This window comes from Pelobates fuscus, chromosome 3 (assembly GCF_036172605.1).
Source record: "Pelobates fuscus isolate aPelFus1 chromosome 3, aPelFus1.pri, whole genome shotgun sequence".
NCBI lineage: Eukaryota > Metazoa > Chordata > Amphibia > Anura > Pelobatidae > Pelobates > Pelobates fuscus.
Window position 1 is genome coordinate 36,488,321 of NC_086319.1, and position 23,543 is coordinate 36,511,863.

Here is a 23,543-nt window from a genome sequence, read left to right on the forward strand (position 1 = left end):
GAATAAAACACTCAATATCACATAAAACTTTTTTTTTTTTCACGTGATGCAACCTTTACTTTTCTTTTAAATTTGTTTTCAAGATTTAGAAAATGACATTACAATCCACAGTTAGGGCACACATTGTCTGAATTCTCCTTCTCAATAGTCTGTTTGGAGGCTCAATGACTGTCAGGGAACCAAGATGGAGGCACCAACTTACAGGATATAACGGCGTTGATTTGCTATTTATTTTATTTTTCACACCTCAGAAATATATTTGTTAAAGGATCACCATAGTGTCAGGGAAAAAAAACGTTTTTCCTGACACTATAGTGCCCTGAGGGGGCCCCCACCCTCAGGGACCCCCTCCCGTGGCGCTCAGGGGGTTAAAACCCCATTCAGCAGCTTACCTTATTCCAGCGCCGGGCTCCCTCGGCGCTGGTGACTTTTCCTCCCAGTCTGACGTCAGTGGAGCAGACTGTGCATGCGCGGCAAGTGCCGTGCGCGCATTCAAAGTGTACATAGGAAAGCATTTCTCAATGTATTCCTATGGACGCTCTGCGCGATAGATGCGAAATTCACATCCAGCATCGCATCCGGAAGACAACCACTAGAGGCTGGATTAACCCCAAATGTAAACGTAGCAGTTTCTCTGAAACTGCTATGTTTGCATCTGAAGGGTTAAAACCTAAAGGAACCTGGCACCCGGTCTACTTCATTGAGCTGAAGTGGTCTGGGTGACTATAGTGTCCCTTTAAATATTTTAATGCATAGTATCAGTTCATTGGAACAGTTAAAATGGAATATTGGTTCAACTAAACTCTTGCTATATAGGTCAGAATTCTCAGCACACTCTGTGCAGAGTTGTTACTGTCAATCACAGTTCAAAGTCGGAAAATGTAATTATTATGAACATATTTATTTTTATATAGGAAATATAGCGTATACGTAAACATAATATTAAAACTTCTGGGCAGTGGCCATTCCCTTTAAAGGGGCACAACTGTCAGGAGCTGACCATATATGCGTGCTTGTGTGGCTCAGTTTAAACTCCGTTTGTGCTCTAGTACTTATGCCTTTCAGGCTCCTCTTTCCACCACAATACAAGGATGGGGCAGCCGCTGGTATCGGTGGGCACCATTGAGAAAAATAGTATGTATCATTTCAGTTTTTCACAGTGGCCATACTGTGATCAGCTGAGAGTGTCAAATGACAAATTCAGAATATCAGCAGCTGCACAGCTAACCCTTCCTTGTACTGCAGTGTAGATAGGAACGTAAGTTGGCAGAAGTAGCCCGACTGAACACTGCCAAACGTGTTATCCCCTAAAGGCAAGAAGACACCCAAACATTCCTTCCTCCATAACAGTTTATTATGGGGTGGAGTGTTCCTTAATGACTATACTTTTTTTAGAATTGATTGTGTAGCTAAAGAAATGTCTTTGATCTGCTTTGTGGACTTGCCATTGTTCTATGTCAAGAAACATTATACGGTCTAAATGTGCTCACTTTATATTATACACTTTCTATTACTATTATTATTGTGGTTGTTATTATTGATTTAATTTTTACTGTATATTTCTACCCTAAATAATTTGTAATTTATTTATTTATTTATTTTATTTTTTGTGCAACCCGAGTTGTAGAGTAACGAAATAACATTTACTATTTCAGGATGGAGGATTACTTATTAATAACCCATGCGCACTGGCAATTCATGAATGCAAGTGTCTCTGGCCAAATGTGCCGTTTCAGTGCGTTGTCTCACTTGGCACCGGACGTTTTGAAAGTGCAGGAAAAAGTACAGCCACGCATACCAGCCTGAAAGCCAAACTGACCAATGTCATCAGCAGTGCTACGGACACAGAAGGTAAGAGTTCTCTTACATCTAAATTTCATTTAGAAGTGACACCTAAACAACACATTCAGAGGGTAAATCCACAAGTATCTACTCAGAGGTTAAAGTGCTGTTGTAATATGACGTTAACCCTATTTTTAAGATACATTTTTAAGATATATGACGGCATAAAAAAATATAACGAAAGGATAATACACAAATATAGCAAAATCTTACTGTATTCAAGCCTGAAGCTGTAGATCTGCATGCTGTTTGCTTTAAAAAAAAAAGGTCTGCTGGCATCCTCAGAAGTAGTAGCGTGATCCAATCACAGTGCTTCCCCATAGGATTGGCTAAGATTGACAAAGAGGCAGATCAGGGGCAGAGCCAGCATGATTCAAACACAGCCCTGGTCAATCAGCATCTCCTCATAGAGATGAATTGAATCAATGAATCTCTATGAGGAATGTTCAGTGTCTGCATGCAGAGGGAGGAGACACCGAATGTTTGGATGCATTTTAGGAAGCAATGACCCAGGAAGGATCTCTAACAGCCATTTGAGGAGTGGCCAGTGACGTTATCACTAGGCTGTAATGTAAACACTGCATTGTCTCTGAAAAGATGGTGTTTACAGCAAAACTCTTGAAGATAATGATTCTACTCACCAGAACAAATTCAATAAACTGTAGTTGTTCTGTTGACTATAGTGTCCCTTTTCTTATTCTCAACAATTCTATGTCAGAGAGATGAACAAATCTCCCAACCCCTTGTCCAGAAGTGATTCATGGGTTTTGAGCTTCACACTGTACAGAGAGGTTTTTTCATGAAAGGCATTAATAAACATAAGCATTGCTTTTCTTAACAATAGATCCATTTGTTGGTGGTTGTAGAGCTAGTTGCAAGCAGAAAACTATTAACAAGGTTATTAAAGAGTCTGTCACATGAGATGGGGAGATATAAGGAGTTCTTCCCCTCGTGATGTGATGTACTGTTACATGTTGGCCATATAGCTGTAACGGAGCAGTTGTGGTTCTTCACCAAAACGAACACAAGGAACGAAGGTTGTTATGGTGTTTGATAGAGTCCATTTAAAATTGTACACATGGACCCTTATGAACTGTGTTTCTGCAAATAGATGTACACCACGATTTAAAATATAGAAAACCTTTTGTCATTGGGCTTTTGTTGGAGCAGAACTCGAAGAGAGCAGAACTAAATGAATTTAGACATGTTTTGTCAGTACACAAAAAGGACATTTGATAACACCAATAAAGATAGAAGGATAGATAACACCAATAAAGTTGTATATTTCTCATATCATGTGCTTATATTTGACTTGCTTATATTGACCACCAGTGAGAAAGTATTCTGCCTTGTTAAAGAACATGCCGGGCACCTGAAGCACTTCAGTTTGAGGTTCTATAGAGTTAAATCACAGGTCCTTGCTGGTATATTTAGTGTTTTATCTGTGATGTGCCAGTACAGGTACGGAACACATCAGCGTTGATCTATGCTTCTCCCTCGGCATGTCACAGCTTTAATGTGAGATTGGAATAAAGGATATTCATTGTCCTTTTATCCATGTGGATTGAGGCAGCTTTCCTTTCTTTGGTGGAGATTTGTCTATCAAACTATATTTTATAAAATTGTCATCTTAAAGAGGAGAAATCACTTTTATAAAACACCTATTTTGGCACCTTCCCAGCGATCAATCAGACAGCTGGGAGCGTTTCCCGCACCAATCTTACTAACGCAGCTTTTTGAGACATATATATGATTGGCTAGATATGCCTGCTTCCATAATTTATCCTGAAAGCTTCTCAATTAAAAGCGTCTGATTAGACCTTGTCAAGCACAGACTGGAAATCTTACGCTGGACAAATAGGGGAGGTTTTACAGTACCTGCTGAAACTAGGTCTGCAGAATGGGCAAAAAACCCACAAAAAAAACATTAAATGCATGTATCTTTAGGGATGTAACTTACACATTTACACTTTTTTCCTCTGGAATGTTCCTTTAAGTATATTGGATCTCATAAAATGTAAATCACAAAATTAAATTCTGCTTCTAATTATTTTTCACTGTTAGAATTGCCTTTCCATTGGAGAATTCTAAATGTCCCCCTCGTATATAGAGCAAGGTACTTAGCAAGGTTTTCTTTTTATATTAAAATTCAAGCAAGCCATTTAGTTATTTTTCTTTCATATTCTTAATAATGTTGCATATATTGATATTTCACCTGTATGTAATTTTTTTTTTTTTTAGAAACCGATTTTATGTAACATTTTAGGCTTCTTCCCACCCCAGTTTCTGCAATAAACCTTCCTTTTGAACAGCTGTTTGTTTTTTGGTCATATTGCTACTTGTACTTCTGTTTCACTCTTTCCATTGACAATGAGAATGATGTTGAGGCTATTTTTAATCTGCTGAATTTGTCTTGCTCTGCTTGCTCAGCATATAGACAGGTTGAGTGGAATGCAGTACTAAGCAGAGCCATTAGTCAATTCACTTAAAATCTGACTGCAATACACGTTTCAGAGCTAATTCACTTAAATTGTGACCGTGATACACATTGCAGAGCTAATTCTGAAAAAAAAATAGATCATTGCACATGATTATTCTGTTAAATGATTTTCTGCTTCCTGATACATCAGTACCCAAATTCTTAAAATGACAGTTAAAGCACCACAACCACAACTCAGCTTATTGTAGTAGTTATGATTCTAAAATGCAGTGAGTACAGTACAATTTCTTTTCAATTCTCCAAACCATTTGCAGTTGGATTGAAATGGTAACTGAAGAATTATGCATCGCATATAGCACACCGTTACCTTGTGACTATGTAATGAAAAATGTCCTAGTTCTTTATATTGTATATATTGCCTCCTGATAGATCGCTGGTAGATCTGGTTATTAGGCTTATTAGTACAATTAAATGCAGATTGACAAAAACAAGAAAACAAACCTAACCCAATAGGAATGCACTTAGGAATTCCCAGCACCATTACCACTGTTCCTCTAAACCTTTATGCATCTTTGCGGCTAATGGATCATTTCCATTGCATGTTAACATAAGACAATAAGGTATGGGAATACTAGGTATATCTGTATAGATGGCAAGTTAGATAATACATGGATAAATGGATCTTGGCATGGATTTAAACAATTTGTCTTTTCTTTTGTTACTTTAGAAGTACATAATATGCTTGATGCCCTGCTACCGCCAGACACCTATTTTCGTTTTAACCCCGTCATGAATGAAGACGTACCTCTCGATGAAAACCGCAAAGAAAGGCTTGCTCAGCTTCAGATGGATGGAAATAACTATTTAGAGAGAAATGAGGAAAAGCTGAAGAAAGCTGCCAAAATTCTGTCCCAAGAGAAAACAAGCATGCAGCAATTTAGTGATTGGTTTAAATTAAAGAGAGACATGTATGACGGCCTTCCTCTTTTTTCAAAATTGTAATGCTAATATTTTCATATATTAAGAGGCCTCCATAACTTATGATAGATGCCCATTTAATCTTTTGACATTTTTCTTTAACATACCAGTATGTGTTGGGTTTACAACCTCTTTGGTAGCCAGCGTTAAAGGGAGCATTACATTTGAGGACACTGTCATTTTTCTGATTCAGAATAGGCTGGAAACAAAGGCAGATACTTTCTTCTGGAACAGAAAGACCAGTCTGTGTGAGCATTTTATTTGACAAAAGGCTTGTATATATTGTGAATATTTATCATTTTATTCTATATTTACTGCCCAACTGAACTAATTTGAAGCCGCCTCATACATGATTATTTATTTAAAACTTGCTATTGATTGAAATCTTGATGCATCGTCGAGCACTTATCAAGCACAGAATATTCTCGTAAATTCCGTCCTCTCTGCTTGTACAAATGTCCAAACAATCTGAATTGTTAACCCATTCATTTTTTTTTACTTTTTTGAGTGCTGGAGGCATATGTAATATGGATTTCTCTTTTCTGGACCTCAGCGGGCTACAATGATCCCACCGACACTTTGTATAATTCTCTATGCTGAAAATTCACTATTAATATTTTATATGCCACTTGACGTAAAACTTCTGTTCATACTTTCACTGAGCAAGTATCCTAGTCTTTTCTTTAAGTTGTACATATCAGGATACAAGAAAATGAAAGAAAAAACAATATTTTCTTATGCATGTGAGTTCAGGTGCTTTATATATCTAATATAATATCTAATTTGGTTAAGCAGCTGTAGCACTCTTGGGGTCCTCCTGTTCACCCAGAAAACAGAAATGCAAGTAAACACCACTTGTGTGAGAACAAGTACACACACAGTAGAATATAGTGCAGCACTAGAAAAAGGCTGAGCCATACAATATGGGACGTTTCTCATATACAGCCGAAAATACAAAAAATAAAGCAATACGTAATAGTACAATACTGTTATAAACAACTGGTATAGACAATGAAAATTAGAGAAATTTATGCTCACAAATCAAGAGCCTTTTAGACGCTATGGCTCTGAATGTATGTGCTTGCTGTGTGCCTTTAAGGTAGCAACAGTAACCATATCAGGATGCTTTTCGTTTTCCAAACAGAACTGCTGTCTTTTACAAATGGTTCTCAGCCTAGTCTTTAAGGCTCATTAACAATTTAGGATTTGGACTTTACCCACTTGTGTTCCAGTGGGAAATACTGACAAAACCTGGACCGTTGATGTTTTTTGAGGACTGAACCATTGGTCTATAGCAGTGATAGCTAACCTTGACACCATAAATTGATCTAAAAGCTAACTGAGCATCATGGGAAATGTAGTCCAGAAACAATTTATGGTGTCAAGGTTAGCCATCACTGGTCTATAGAATACTCCGAAAATAAATGCAACAGCTGACACCAAAAACCCAAATATATAACTAAAAACGAATACCTATTACAACTTCCTAATGTTTTATATATTAACATGCTACGACATATAAAAAAAAAAAAAAATCAGTTGTTACTCCAGAAGTTCAGTTTTATTTGAAATAATTTAAAATATCCTAAAGAAAATAAGCTGAAAATACCCAACAGCATTATATGTCAAACAATCTGTATAAACAGGGCTTAAAATTTCAAGTACTAAATTAGTAGTCAGGCCTTCAAAGCAAGAGTGGAGGGTACATGGCACACTTTCCAGGGATGAATTTCTACTTGCCAGTGCTATAGTTTCACTTGCCAATGATTAGGAGGCCTTTATATAAATCATTTATTTTTTATTTTTGTGTAGGTTTGAGAACAAAGCCTGGCTAGGCAGCCACAAGCATCCCAAAAAGGCTGTATGATACAAGTTGCCTATCGGTGGTGCAATGAAATAGACGGTCATTTCTGCAATGTGACCGTTTTTGGGGTGTGTTTTTTTTTTTTTTTCCATTTATGTACTGTAACGTTAATTTCATTTATGTGTTTGCAAAAAGAAAAGCCCACTTTTACTGTTATTCAAATAATTTATACTAAAAAATCTTATGGTAATATTCAAAACAAAATCTATTGTTGGAATAAGTGCACCTAAATTTAAACCAAATTTAGTATTCACTTTTCAAGATAGTAGTGCATTTAATAATTTTCTTAAATTGCATTTATGATAGCAAGGTAATTTTGTGTTGGATTTTCTAAATCGATTTTAGGATGTTATCATAATGGACAGTTAACTGCCTCCTTATTGCTTCAATGGCCGTATTTATGATAAATTAATCTAGGAGGTTCAGTTTATCAAAAAAAATTAAATACTTACGGGTACCTTTAATACAATATTCTATATTGCATTAAAAAAAATATTCCAAACTTACTCTCATTCCCTATTTTTCCCCCTCGAAATACATATTTCTATCTGACCTCATAAGTTGTATACTTCATATACTAAATATATTCAGATTTTACAATTTGCACTGTGATCTTTGTTTTACTTTTTTTGGTGTGTGTGTGTGTGTGTGTGTGTGTGTTTTGTCTGCTTTGGAAGCTATGTATAAAGAAATTAAATCTCTAAGCACTGTGAGAGCATGCCAGATAGTGACCAAATATAAGTAAAGATATGGTACCAGCAGATTAGCAAACTCTGTTAAATACTCTATACATAGAATGTTAAATGAGAAACAAACTTTATATTGTGCTTGCAAAATTTATGAAAAAATAGAAAAATCTATAAAGAATAAAACCTTTTTTTAAAAAGTGAAAAAATGTAAATGATACATTCCATATCAAGACACAAAAGTGTGAATGCCATAACAGATAAATAATAAATAAAACGTAGTATCACACCTTACCATAGGAGTGTTGAAGCCACAATGAAACATCTGATTCTTAATGAAAATATCATTGGATGAATGATTTGGATTTTTTGAATAAACCAAATTTGGAACAATGGCATTTTATATCCTTGTCACTGTAACGAGAATATACCCCAACACGCAGGATTCAGCTAAACAGAAGACAACACAGAAGGGAGATACGTCTACCGGACCTTAGAATGGCCGGACTCGACGTATATAGGAGAAGTACAGAGTCAGTAACGATCCGAGGTCAAGGGCACAAAGAGACAGCGTAAACTAGGACTAGCCGGAGTCTGGTACACAGTAAACAGCAAGCCGGCGAACAGAACAGATAAGGATAAAGAGATAACGTAGTCAGAAAACAAAGCCAAGGTCAAGTACAAAGGAACACAACAAGCGCTAAAGGGAACTGAAACAGAAACGACGATAGGGCCAGGAACCAAGGGAAAAAGGTGAGTATAAATAACTAAACATCTGTTTTGATTGGTCCCTGTTATCTCCACGCCCCCAAAAGGTAAGTGTATGGGGAGTGTGGCATGACAGGGACCAATGGGAGGCCTTTTCCAATTTAGGCTCCCACGTTCCCTTTAAGAGCGCACCCAAGACCCGCGGCGCGCTCTTAGAGTCAGGCGGGACACGTGAACGCTTCTCGCGGTCACTGCCCACCTTCCTGTTCCTGCCTTCGGATGAGCTGCGCACGGCTCGTGCATCAGCAGGACCGCGCGTGGCTCGAACAGAGGACCCCGGCTGGCCCCTGGAAAGGTTAAGTACCGCAACAGTCACATTCTGGTTCCTATGGACTTTTTGAAATGAAGAAATATTCTTGTTAATTACTACTGGCAACTTATTTTTCATAAAGGACCTCTTAAAGTCTTAATTACCAAGTTATTCCATAGTTGGTTTTTAAACATAAATGACAATCAGTAACCAGTATTTTAGTTATGCTTACCTATGTATATACAGTATCTCACATTTTTGGAAATATTTTATATCTTTTCATGTGACAACACTGAAGAAATGACACTCTGCTACAATGTAAAGTACTAAGTGTACAGCCTGTCCTCTCAAAATAACTCAACACACAGGCATTAATTTCTAAAGTGAGTGGAAATGTCCAAAATGGGCCCAATTAGCAATTTTCCCTCCCCGGTGTCATGTGACTCGTTACAAGGTCTCAGGTGTGAATGGGAAGCAGGTGTGTTAAATTTGGTGTTATCGCTCTCAACATCTCTCATACTGGTCACTGGAAGTTCAACATGGCGCCTCATGGCAAAGGATCTGAAAAAAAAGAACTGTTGCTCTACATAAAGATGGCCTAGGCTATAAGAAGATTGCCAAGACCCTGAAACTGAGCTGCAGCACAGCGGGCAAGACCATACATCGGATTCACAGGACAGGTTCCACTCAGAACAGGCCTTGCCATGGTCGACCAATGAAGTTTCGCGTCATTGTCATATCTTTGTGAAAAAGACAGCTGAGTGCTTTGCTGCAGAGCTTGAAGGGGTCGAGGGTCTGCTTGTCCATGCTCAGACCATACGCCGCACACTTCATCAAATTGGTCTGACTGGCTGTCCCAGAAGGAAACCTCTTCTAACGATGATGCACAAGAAAGCATGCAAACAGTTTGCTAAAGACAAGCAGATTAAGGACATGGATTACTGGAACCATGTTCTGTGGTTCGATGAGAGCAAAATAAATTTATTTGGTTCAGATGGTGTCAAGCATGTGTGGTGGCAACCAGGTGAGGAGTACAAAGACAAGTGTGTCTTGTCTATAGTCAAGCATGGTGGTGGGAGTGTCATGGTCTGGGCCTGCATGAGTGCTGCTGGCTCTGGGGAGCTACAGTTCATTGACGGAACCATGTATGCCAACATGTACTGTGACATACTTAAGCAGAGCCTGATCCCCTCCCTTCGGAGAACGGGCCGCAGGGCAGTATTCCAACATAACGACCCCAAACGCACCTCGAAGATGACCACTGCCTTGGTAAAGAAGCTGGAGAAAAAGGTGATGGACTGGCTAAGCATGTCTCTAGACCTAAAGCCTATTGAGCATCTGTGGGGCATCTTCAAACAGAAGGTAGGGGAGTGCAATGTCTCTAACATCCACCAGCTCTGTGCTGTCGTCCTGGAGGAGTGGAAGAGGACTCCAGTGGCAACCTGTGAAGTTCTGGTATGAAAGAGGCTAACAGGGCATCTGCCAGGACGCTTAGGAGGAGGTTTTTTTTTGCCTCCCCCCTAAAAGTGCCGCCGCAGGCAAATGCCTTGTTATCCTCATGGGAAATACACCACCGGGTGTACTCACTTTTGTGAGATACTGTATCTAGAAATCCAGGCCAGTCTGTAACCGTCCATGAAGCAATACAAATTAAGTAATGGCATCCTAAATTCAATGAAAACTCCAACTCCGGTTAATGCTGAAAAATTGTAATATACAAAATGTGATCGACAAAAAAATAGTGTTGACAGTGTAATAAAAGGTGAGTTATGTGAAGGTGAATTAAAAAGGTGAATTATCGTCCTATATCCTTACTAAATTCCGATATAAAAATATATGCAAGTATTTTGGCAAAGAGATTACAAAGAGTACTCCCGTCCATAATCCATGGAGACCAGGTTGGATTTATGAAGGACAGACAATCAAATAATAGTATAAGGACAGTGATTGACATTTTGGAACACGTTCAAGAATCGGGCACTCCATTGCTGGCCCTGTCATTGGACGCGGAGAAGGCCTTTGACAGGGTCAGATGGGACTTCCTTTGGGAGGCATTAAAGGCCTTTGGTTTCGAAGGCTGGATTCTGAGCGCTATCATGGCCCTGTATAGCTCCCCAATGGCAAGAACAATCGGTAGGGGAATAACCTCTGAGTGGTTTAACATAAGAAATGGGACAAGACAGGGGTGTCCCCTGTCCCCGCTGCTATATTTGATATATATAGAACCCTTGATTTGTGACATCAGGTCTAATGAGAAAATAAAGGGAATAACAATAGGTCAAGAGGAACTTAAAACTTTACTTTATGCAGATGATGTCCTAATCACTATATCAGACCCTATATTATCAATAGACGAATTGTTAAAGGCGATTTATGAATTTGGGTACTATTCCAACTTTAAGTTAAATGTAGATAAGACAACCATTCTTGCCAAAAATATAAAGAAGGAAGAGAAAATATATATTAAAGCGAAATATAGTTTCGAATGGGCAAAAAAATGTATTACCTATCTAGGCATTAAGATTTCCAGTAATCCCTTTAGGATTATGGAATATAATGTTCTACCTCTAATGATGCAAATTAATAAACAACTAAAGGACTTGAGAACAGCAGAGATATCATGGACAGGTAGAATTAACATTGTAAAGTCTTATTTGGTTCCTAGATGGAGTTATATATTCCGTATGTTACCATTGAAAATGCCTAAACCATGGCTCATGATGATTCAAGCTGCTTTAGACAAATATATGAGTTAATAAAAAAATTCTGAATTTAAAGCCTAAATTGGGAGGGATAGGAATCCCTGATATTATGGACATATATGAAGCTTGTTCATTTGCGCATGTTATTTCCTCTATGAAAGAGAGTTCTCGTGGTGAAACATGGGAAAAAATTGAGGCTAGGAAAGCGGCAGTTCCGGACTTAACGACTTTATTCTGGAGTATAGATAAGTTTGAGAAAGATGATATGGGTATAATCCTAGCTAACCTATTGGGTCAATGGAGAATCTGGAAAAAAAGACTCAAGATTGAAGATAAAATTATCATTGATCTACCACTGCACGTATTGGCCAGTAATATGGAGGATTTAAATCTAGAGCCATGGTTAAGTAAAGGTATTAATAGAATAGATCAGCTATTCCAACAGCAACAAATTAGACCTTTTGAGGAGATTAAACAAATTTTTTTGCTTTCTTATAGAGAAAGTTTTGCGTATTTAAGGATAAAACATTTTCTAATGAGACACAGAATAACTGAGATTTCCGAGGGATTACAACTTTTTGTAGATTTGATAAACATCAGACATAATAAAAATTTAGTTTCTAAAAGCTTAAAACTTTTTAGTAAGTATAAGGCAATCCCTGAATTTCCAGCCCTAAAAGCATGGGAAAGAGACTTACAAATTATAATTACGAGAAAGGAATGGCTTAAGGCCAATAAAGCGGTACTGAAAGCTTCACATTGCCTAAACTTAACGGAAAGTCATTATAAAGTCATCAATAGATGGCATTATGTTCCAACTAAATTAACAAAAATATATCCAGGATCTCAATATCTCTGCTGGCGTTGCGCTTCATTGAGAGCAGACTACATCCATATATGGTGGTCATGCCCGATTATATCTTCATTGTGGCAAAAGGTAGCGAAATTCTGCAGGGAAGTAATAGAGGTAGATCTTGATTACACCTGTAGTTCTATGATATTGCACTTGGGCTGGCCTATAATTCCAAAGGATAAAAAAGAGTTAATAATCCACATTCTCATTGAAACTAAAGCTACTCTTGCAAGATTCTGGAAAAACCCAGACTCCCCGACTTGGGAGCTGATAAAACAGCAGGTCTTGAATAACTGTAAAATGGAAATAGGGATATTAAGACAAGAACACTACTTTAATCCGAGAATTGAACAATGGCAGAAATGGATTATAAAATTAGGTAGAAGAAATGATTCTTAATTTACACTAAGATGTATATGCTATGGATCTGTGGCTGGGGGTGAACCCTGTGCATTCACCTTTAAGATACTTGTGGTTATGAGAAACCTGATTAGTAGTTAGAAGGATGTGTGTTGCCCTTCGGGTTCTTAAGACTGACTCGGGACTGACCCTCGGCGGGAGTGTGATTTTCTTTTTTTTTTCTTTTTCTTTTTTTTTTTTTTTTTTCCCCCTAGGTTTTGTTAATAGAGGGCCAGGGCAATAGGGAAATCTAGGGCAAGGTAGAAACATCTAAGAAAGGGACTTATAACCAAGAGGAAGGAGGAAAGGGGAATTAGAAAAGGAAAGGGCCTTAACAAATTATTACACATACTTAATACCATCTTCTTCAGAATGAAAATTGCCAAATTAGGACTGAAACGTAATACGTTTCATAGAGTCTTCCCCAGTCTTCCTCTCCATGACTCTTGCAACAACACATGATGTGGGTCTTAAGGTCATGGGAAAATAAGAACGATAGACCGATAGGTATACAAATATAAGGCTCTGTAGTATAAAAGGACGGTTGGAGACAAGTATCTCTTGAACCCTGGTTATTGTGCTTCATAGCGCTTGAAAAAGTTTGTTCCCCCTAACCCTCTCCCCCTCGAATCTTGGTATAGCGAAAGGTGTGTGTGTGTGTATTGTTGTTTTATTGGGAAAAAATTGACATAGAGAGCTTGGTGCTTCTTAGTACAGGCAGATGGAGTCTGACCACCTCATTAAGATAGGCTGTGCAAGTTTACAGAAAAGAATTTTTATTCTTATAAACTGGACATTTGGGGATGGGGAATGATGGTAGAAAACGGAACCGAATACCCAAAAATCCATATGTAATGTCAACATCGGAGAATAAATGTTTTGATTTTTTGTATTTGTCTGTTGCATGATATGGAATTATTGTTAGAAAAGAAGTGGAAAACACAAAAAGACTGGTTCTGAATAATAGAATTTGTACTGCAATTGAAAGAACTTTAATATGCAATTTTTGTACCATATCTCTTTGTAAAATGACAATGTCTTTGTATGAATGTTTATATATATCTATGTTAAAAACTTAATAAAATATTATAAATAAAAAAAAAAAAAAAAAAAGGTGAGTTATGTGTTTAAAAACCACACTGTGGAATATCCTTAATATGATGAAAAACTAATTCTAATATTGTGAATACAATGAAGTTCCAAAGGAACTAACTAATAGATATGTAAAGTCTTCACAATATTTAATTAGCCTAAAAAAAAATAGAAACATACATAGTGAAAAACTGTAACAAATATCAAGTTAGTATTGTAAGTACAGCACACTTACAAACATGAAGCGCTGAAAACACTTTATGGTCCTCGGGACCCACTTAGATAACCTCTGCACTGGAATCTCTTCAACTAAGGTAATACTTGTCTATATCCCGTGTAACTGAGGGATACGTCTCTACAGTGCAGCAAGTTCGTCTCCAGAACTGGGATGTGGGTAAGATACAGTCAAATGCTCCATTCCGACTGGTTCTGTCTGAATGGACTTGGTCAAGGAGAGTTCTCTCTTAATTTCTCATTTCACTCTGCAGTCAATTGCAAGCATGTCCATAATGTATAAATGCTTTATAGGCTGGCATCCTGATTAGCTCCAAATACTGTCGTTTTACATAAAATATCCCAGTGGTTCAGTTCTGCCACGAGATTATCGTCAACCAGCCCAAGGACAAACCTACATAGTGTTGGGCTAGCAAAGGCATTGCACAATTCCTGTCTGCTGCTTCACTGAGATATTCTGCCTACAGGAATCCCAATGGACCTCTACTCGCTATTAATCCGGAAAAAGAAAGGTGGTTTGAGGCTGCAACCATGAACCCTGTATGCTTGAGACCCTGGATGCTGTTGTCTTCCTCACACTCTTTTACAGCCTTCCAATCATAGGGCTAAACATATTTTGAAGATTACATATTTACAAAAAAATTATCTTACATATAAATTAATAATATGTTGTCTATTTTGTCTCAATTTATTTAGAATGCTTGAATTTAGGTGTTTCCCTGATTTTTATAAACCTTTTATGTAACATAAAATGTTCTTATATGTACTATCCCTTGTATTCCTATATACTTAGTAAGGGATGTAGCCTATGTTGACATGTAACATTCCTAAAAAATGTCCTATGGGTAAAAAAAGCACTGTAGTTATGTAGTTTATATATCTTCAAGAATTTATTGAATACATTTTGCTTGGTGATAATGTGATTGTTCCCATATTGTGATACATCCTACAGTAGCCATAAAAGCTATCTGAGGATTAACATACCATATACTGATCTGTAAATCAAGACAGATGGGGTTATGTTGTATCGATTTGCAAAATCACAATACTAAGAGCCCTGGGAAACTCTATGACTGCCATTGTTATCATGTCATAACAAAGCCAATGTGTGTTTGCAACAGGACTAATACATATTTAGGAGGGTCCATAGCGGCAGTTATGGCAGATTTTAATTCTGATCAGGATTGTGATCTCTTGTGTTTTACTGCCAGGCAGAAGATTTGAGGTAATTGTATTTTGGAAACTTTCCCAAATAATCAATCTCCCAAAGGCGCCAGAGGAACACTGAGGAGATTGCTGGTTCTCCTTGAGCTAATTTAGAAAGTTACATTTTCTGTTTAAATATTAATAAGGGCCTGGATTCCCATTTTAAAAATGACTTCAGATATTTGCTATTCACATTTTAGCTTGAGATACACTATTAGTTTACATTTCTAAATCAAGATTTCCATGTCTGTCTCAAGGCAAAGTCAGAGAACATTTTTATCAATATTGATTGCCAAATAAAATTGTCATATATAGTTGGTATACATTTCCCAATGAAGCAGTGGTACATGGGTATTTGCAGAGATATATTAAATCTCATTATGGTGTACTGCCCAGTGACAGTATAAACCATATTTTATAATAGAGATATTACAATATTCCTTCTGCAGTAAAATAAATAATTTCAGAGACGTTTGCCCCTAATATCAGATTTTTACTATATCTGCCATGTGTTTTATTTTTATATCTGCCTTGGATGTGTTTTATTTTCACTTTCTAATGTTCTGAGATTTAGGTCCACGAAAGGATGTATAAACAGAAGAGCTCTAACCATTATAAAGTCTTAAAAGCAGCTGAATTACAGGAAAAACCTTTCTTCACTTACTTGTTGCCGTAAATTAGGGCAACGTCTTTTGTCGCAACCAGTGTTTGATATTCTACCAACATATGCATGGGCAAAAATTCGGATCGATTTGGAAATTCGAGTAAGTAAAAAAATTTGTCTGCTTCGGCAATTCAGATCAATGGCATTCAGTTCGGCAATTTGGAACTTCGGCACTTCAACATTCGTAAGCATCTGAAAGTCTGAATGGCATGAAACGAATTGCACATGTCTAGTAATTGGTTGTGGTGGCAGTCCAGGCACTGGAAACCCTACAGATGTGTAAGTGGTTGTGGTGGCAGTCCTGGCACTGTGATCCCTACAGATGTGTAAGTGATTGTGGTGGCAGTCCTGGCACTGGGAGCTCTTTAGATGTGTAAGTGGTTGTGGTGGCAGTCCTGCCACTGGGAACTCTTTAGATGTGTAAGTGGTTGTGGTGGCAGTCCTGGCACTGGGAGCCCCCTGCCCATAATGGTGCCAGGACTGCCATCACAACCACTTACACATCTGTAGGACTCCCAGTGCCAGGACTGCCACCACAACCACTTACACATCTGTAGGTCTCCCAGTGCCAGGACTGCCACCACAACCACTTACACCTGTTGTGTAGTAGAAAAATGAGAGAAGTGTGGAAAGGGTAGCATAATCTGTCGACGGTATATGTCATATGGGTCAGGCAATAAACATCCAGCCGTAACTTGAAGTCTTGCTCATGAAAGTAAGGTAGTCGTTCTCATGAAGACAAATGTCTCCAAACTCACACCATAATAAAGCTAAGGGTATTCCCATTGCCAAATCCATCAAGTAAACAGACAAACAGGCCATCGGTGAGCAATATTCCAACATATTTTAGGGCTCAAGACTGGAGCTGTAAAAGATGGCTGTCAGCTTGACTGGCCCTACCGCCACCACCAGAAAATACTTTAATCAATTAAAACCCAGCCGGAATCTTGTGCTTTGTAAAGGGTTAAACACACTGGGCGGAACTGGTGGCTCTGGAAAATGAAAATGTACCGTAAATAGATTCTCTGATACAAATAAGAGAAGGCTGTGTGCGCGCAGCAAAGCAACGTGAGCAATTACTTATACCTGCCCCATAACCAAGGCTGAAAAATAATCTCCCTAGGGAAGTATATTTGTAAAATGCTTCCCAAATCAATACATAAAGTAGACCTAGGACACATTTCAGAGTATTGAGTCAGCAGAAGAGTCTGCAGAAAATAAACAAAATATCGCTCATATGATGTCTAAAATACATAAACACTCACCTAAGCACCCCCAAGAAAGTGGTCTGTCTTTAGAAAGACCCTTAAAACTTGATGTCGATGGTTTTATATTGGCTTGTTTATTTATGAAAAAATAATAAAATAATGAAATGTTTTCAGCTAACCTTCTAAGAACTATTTGCTGTACGGTGGCAAGCTGTTTACTAATCTGCAAATCCCAGACTCTGTTTGGTTGCCAATAACATATCTATAGACTTTTTTTAAAGCAGTCACTGAGGGTTTGATGCAATGCCACAATGGCCGCATCCACAATGATTTGCTGTTGTAATCCCCAATACATTTCTTAGCTTGATTAGATGAAAATAATGATCTATGTTTTAAACATAATTATGAAAGGCTATTTACATTTGGCAATTTCTCTTTAATGATTTATGTTTGCATTGATCCAGGCATTAGTCGATAGACCTGAAAGGGCCAGTGAGTGCTATTCACAATCTTTCCTAACCCATTGTCTCCCAATTATCTATAATTATCTTTATTTAAAGGAAAACTCCAGCAATATACATAGACATTTATTTATGGGGGGATCCGGCACAGACGTGGCCAGACAGCCAAAAGTCAAGAAAGGCGGCATCGGTTCTTGATGATACAGTTCCCAGAATTAGAAGCAACAACTTGTAAACTGAATACCAGGAAGGGTAGCCGGAAAAGGAAATCAGAAATCAGTTACACGAGGAAGGTTGTAACAACTGAGCAATAAGCGTCCCGTCTTCTGATTTTATGTCGTTAAACTACGGTAATATAGTGTCATTCTACGTATTGCAGAAATAGTGCTACAAACAGCCTTAAAGGGACACTCTAGTCACTGTGCCTGCTGCATCTCATTTAACTGGTTATAGTGTCTGGAGTCATTTGATTCAGCATTAAATTGTTTTTAGTTGTTTTATGTTTTAATGCTAAATTAGAATTGGCAAATGAGGAAGTATTAGTCGGAGCAGCAATCGGCAGCTGTGACTGGCTGAGAATGTCAGCTGACTGCTTTTAGCATCTCAAAGATCCAACTGACTATATGAAGGGTATGACTACAAGGAAGTGTGTAATATGTGCCTTAGCCACACCTCTAGAAGGGGTCGCACTGTGAGTGGTCTGGAGACCTCTATTTAGTGTTAAACTGCTCTTAAATTCAGTGGTGTATTTTGGATCTGTGCTGCCCTAGGCATGACAATACTTGGACACCACCTAATTTACATTTGCCCCACCCTTCCTGTAAAGACCACACCTCTTCCTGTTAAAGACTAACACATACTTTGATTGACAGAAACACACACTCACTGACAGTCACACACTCACTGATTTGACACAATCTGACAGACACACACACAATCACTCACTTATAGACACACGGACAGACACGCACACTCAATGACATACACACATAATCACTCAGACACACACCCATCCACATTCACTGACAGACACTCACTCACAGGCACACATTGACAGACATACACACATTTACCGATAGACATACACAATCCCTCAGACACACATGCTTACTCACAGACATACACACTCATTTAGAGAAACACACTGACAGACACACACTCATGCATTCACAGACACACTGACTCAAAGACACACATTGTAAGTCACACACACTCACCCACAGACATACAGACACACACACACACTGACACACACATACACACTCACTGACAGACATACACACTCACTGACAGACACACACACACATTTCCACCCAACACTCAGATAACTATTACTTATTTTAGTTTAAATCCACCAAGCCTCCCTACCTTTGGGAGAGCTGGGTGGATATTTTTCACCTGTGGTCCAGTGAGGCTGCTGGGCTAGCTGAGGCTGGGCTGTTGGGTAGACAAGCAGGCATGTAGGTGGGCGGGCATGCAGGCAGGCGGCCAGTTCGGTCCCAGGGGGCCAGGCTCCCAAAACAGGCCAAGCCGGGCGTGCAAAGCAGACAAAGCTCTTCCTGCTCAGCTCCCTCGTGAATCGCAGAGTAATGCTGGGAGCTGGAGTGATGTCATATTCCGGCTCCTGGCATTACTCTAGGGCACGCAAGAGAGCTGAGCATGAAGAGCTCAGCACCCTTGCTGCCTGCATTGCGTGCTTGACCGCCTGGGACAGAACTGGCAACCTGTCTCGGGGGGCCCAAAGGTAGCCAGCCGGCCTGCTCTTTGGCCCCCTTAAAACAAGGCTAACAAGGTATTTGCCTGGGCATTTGGGGGCAGCGTTTTTTGGCGCCCCCTGGAAAGTGCTGCCCAAGGCAAATGCCTTGTTAGTCTCGAGGAAGATACAACACTGCTTGAATTGTTAAACACTGAATAGAGGGACAGTCCCAAGGGATTCCAATTCAAAGAGTTGGAATGGTTATAGTGACTACACTGTTCCTATAATAATAGAGTGTTCATATTCTTGATACAGACATACATATTTTCTTTGGTTTGCCTGAAAACACTTTGTAAAATAAAAATGTTATCTAATTTCCTGTTTCAAAAAAGGAGACATAACTCAGATACTCTATCCTCAAGTTTGGAGGAGGTTCTACGAATGGTTAAAGTTAGGAATTTCTTCATTCTCAAGTTTTCTGGAGTTTTCTAAAGGTCTATTCAAACAACAAGTCTCATCCATATCTTATATATATAATTTTTTATAGCTATCTCCAGATAATTGCCACAGAAGAGAGAACTCATCCCTCATTGGTACCTAAACTTTGTGTTGTTATCCTTGTGACACATCCTGTGAAAGTCATTTTGAACTCTTGGAGCCATTAGAATGGAAAGTGCTCCTTTTGAAGACTGTGCTGCTTTTGGCAGTAACAAGACTAGTAGAGCTCCAATTCCTTTCCTGTAAACAACACAAAGTGTTTTACCTTGACAAAGTAGTACTTGCCTTAATTTCTACCTAAATTTGGGGCAGATCGGAATTTAAACAGCGAGGTGGTTTTACCCTCATTCTGTGCTAACCCTATGTCATTCCTTGAGTGAAAGGTCCACTATCTGGACATTCGCAGATCTTTACTATAATATATAAATGCTATGAAGAGTTTGTACATGAGTAACCAACTTTTGGCATCTTTCAAGATCCTTGCAAGGAAAATAAGGCATTGGGGCATTAAGAACAACTCTCAACTGATGGGTTAAGGAAGCCAGCAGGCACGCTTATCTGGATTCATGTCAAAATCCTCTGGTCTTAATTCCCTCACAGTTTAATCTACATGAGCTATGGCCATATCCTGGGCGACTTCTGTTTTAGGAATTTCCAAGCAAATTTGTAGAGCAGCCACTTGGAACTTTTATCATGCATTTTAGGCTCAATATTATGGTATCAGAAGACACACCTTTTGGGTAAAAGTTGATGCAAGCAGTGGCAAAATCTTAATTCTGTGGTCCCATCTTGTTTTTCTTCTACAGCTACCCTCCTACCCCCGCCCTCCCACTCCCTTTGGACCAGTGGGGGTTATCCCGGTCTCCACTGGACTGTCGCATGCCACTAGTGAGGACAATACTGCATATCGCTGGTGTCTTTGTGCCTGCAGCAAGTCACTAAAATAGCAGCTATATGTTACTCTGATGTACAAGGCCTACGTCTGCCTCATGAGCTTCCTCCCAATACCCTGGAACATACCATGAGGAAACTGGACAAGCTGTTTCAGGACTTCTGGCTGAAGCTCCAGGGCAGAGCACAAGCTACCGAGCAGGAGCAGCTGGGGGAATCCAGAGGCAGTTGGCTGCTGGGACGAGACAGGAACCCTCTGCGTAAGCGAGCCACACAAGCATTTCCACGCCATGCTGTCAGTCCTCCTGGGCCGAGAGCCCCCCTGCATCGGCCACACCGGTGGAGGATCACCTGCCACAACAAGAGCAGGGTTGCCCGCCGACACAAGCACAAGAGCCCACCATCTCGACCCTCTGATCACCCTGGACAAGGAATAGACTTCACACAGGCTTTGGGCCAGAGCAAAGCCCTGCTCAGCCGTAAATCTAAGGAAGCGTTCATTAAACTCCCTATTATCGTGCCACTTCTGCTACACCCCCCCTACTGAGACCAACTGCCTCCCAGCACTAGGAATTGGGTGAGGGAGTCTCATACAATGGGCCCTGGCTTTAGAAGCCCTGATTTTTGTTTTTAGTGGCCTTCACTCAGCCATGCCAGTGTACTTTACTTACCTTATTAATTTTGGCATATGTCTTTTCACGCTCATGCACTCTTATGTTTATGATACTGGCAGACACAGTTCCAGTGGTAAAAGCTTACCGTTCAGCATGCTTGCATTTAATCCCCTCTACATTAAGCTAAATATAGAACAATAGCTTGACCTTATTTTATGTGGTATATACAAAATGCACTGCTATTTGTTTTTTCAGGTTGAAAGTAATTGAAAGTAAACAATTAGAGAGTTATGAGTCAAATTACACAGCGTGGGAAAATTCCAAAGAACTTTCCCACGCTGTGTAAAACGACACAGAGTTGTGTAAAATGACACAGAGCACTCTGATTTACCTATCAGAGTGCTCTGACAGGTAAATGAAGAGACTGACAGGTAAGTCTCTACATTTACCTGTCACGGCACTCTGATTGGTTAGCTTAAACCAACCAACCAGAGTGCTCCGAGCCTAATAGCAGGGCGGGGCAAGGCTTTATAAGCCTTCCCCAGCCCTGCAGATCATCAGTCTACGCGGAGCCCTCCATGGGTGAAGATGGATTTTTTTTTTGGCGCTCTGTTTTTTTTTTTTGTTTTTTTTTTAAGTGCGACGGTTATTATGGATTTTTATTTGGCCTTTTTTGGGGCTGAGAAAAGAAGACATCAAATGGTAAGTTTTTTTTTTTTACAGGTACCAAGTTGTTGGTCCCCCCTCGTTATTTTTAGGATGAGGGGGGTAGGTAGGGGTTAATTAATTTTATGGGAAGGGGGTGACTAGGGGTTTTGGGACCCCTAGTCACCTGGGGGGGTTAAATTTTTATTTAGGGCCCCCACCCGCCACTCAGGGGTGGAGGCCAGGGGGGAGGACAATAGGTCCCCCCCTTATTGGTATTTAGAGCCCCCATCCACCGCTCAGGGCAGGGTCAAACTGGCCCACCGGGATACCGGGAAATTTACCGGTGGGCCGAGGCATCTGGGGGCTGCACAGGTATGTGCCACCGGGTGGCCGGTCCGGTGGCACACACAGAGGGGACCGGCCGCGTTCCACGCTGGTGCCGCCGGGCCGGGTGGCAGCCTCGCCGGTCCGGCGGCACTTCTAATGCTGAGGACGGAAGGAGGAGGGAGGAGCATATGCTGTGAATTGTGGGAACCGCGAGGGAGCATGGTAGAGAGACATGCTCCTCCCTCCTCCTTCATGCTCCTCCCTCCTCCTTCCATCCTCAGCATTAGAAGTGCCGCCGGACCGGCGAGACTGCCACCTGGCCCGGGCACCAGCGTGGAACGCGGCCGGCCCCCCTCTGACTCCTCTCAGGTAAATGGAGGGGATGGGGGGGGTGTAATATAGAGACACAAGGGGAGGGGTAAAAATAAAACAGAGAGAGGGTGAATAGATAGGGAAGGAAGAGACAGTGGGAGAATAGAGAGAGACAGAGGGGGAGGGAGAGTGCCACAGGGAAAGGAGGGAGAAAGAGACAGAGGGGGGAGAGTGAGACACAAGGGGAGAAAGAGGGGGAATAGAGAGATGGTAGAGAGGGAGAGAGAGACAGGGAAAAGGGGGAAAAAGAGACAGAGGGGAAGTGAGAGATACACAAGGGGAGGGGGAGAAAGAGACAGAGGGGGAAGAGAGAGACTGGGAAGGAGAGGGGAGACATGGACACAGAGGAGCAGTGAGGGGGAGAAAGAAACATACAGAGAGACTGGGGGAGGCAAAAAGGCACACAGAGGGGCTGTATATATGACTGGTGGATCCAGGGGGGCAACGGGCAATTGCCATTTCCCCCCAAGATGCTCTCCCCTGCTGGCCAATGCAGGGCTTGCACTGTCCAAGCACCATGTACCTTCACGGACCGGAGGGGAGATCAGAGATCTCCCTCCCCGTTCTGGAGGCACCATGCAGGCAGCCGGCAGGGGATGGAGGAAGAGAGGACCCGGGAGCTCAGCCTGCAGCTCCTCCGGGTCCTTCTTGCGCGAGTACAGAGCGTTGCCATGGTTACAGTGGCAACGCTCCAGCTCTCGTGAGAGTTAACTCTAGCGCTGGAGCTACGGTCTAGAGTTCACTCTCACCACTGCGACCTCTAGCCCCATACACACACTGCCCCCACATACACACACACAGACCCCCCATACACACATTGCCCCCCACACACACAGCCACCTAAACACAC

The 23,543-nt window shown here is 40.4% G+C and overlaps 1 protein-coding gene across 1 annotated transcript in view; it reads left to right on the forward strand.

Annotated features, from left to right (window-relative positions):
• PNPLA8 (patatin like phospholipase domain containing 8) overlaps positions 1–5,884 on the forward strand; it is a 45,768-nt gene extending 39,884 nt beyond the window's left edge. Inside the window, exons 9-10 of the mRNA XM_063446919.1 lie at positions 1,656–1,851; positions 5,010–5,884. Coding sequence (XP_063302989.1) covers positions 1,656–1,851; positions 5,010–5,284 — 471 coding nt within the window. The 3' untranslated portion in view covers positions 5,285–5,884. The remainder of the gene's footprint in view (positions 1–1,655; positions 1,852–5,009) is intronic.
• Positions 5,885–23,543: the final 17,659 nt, after the last annotated feature.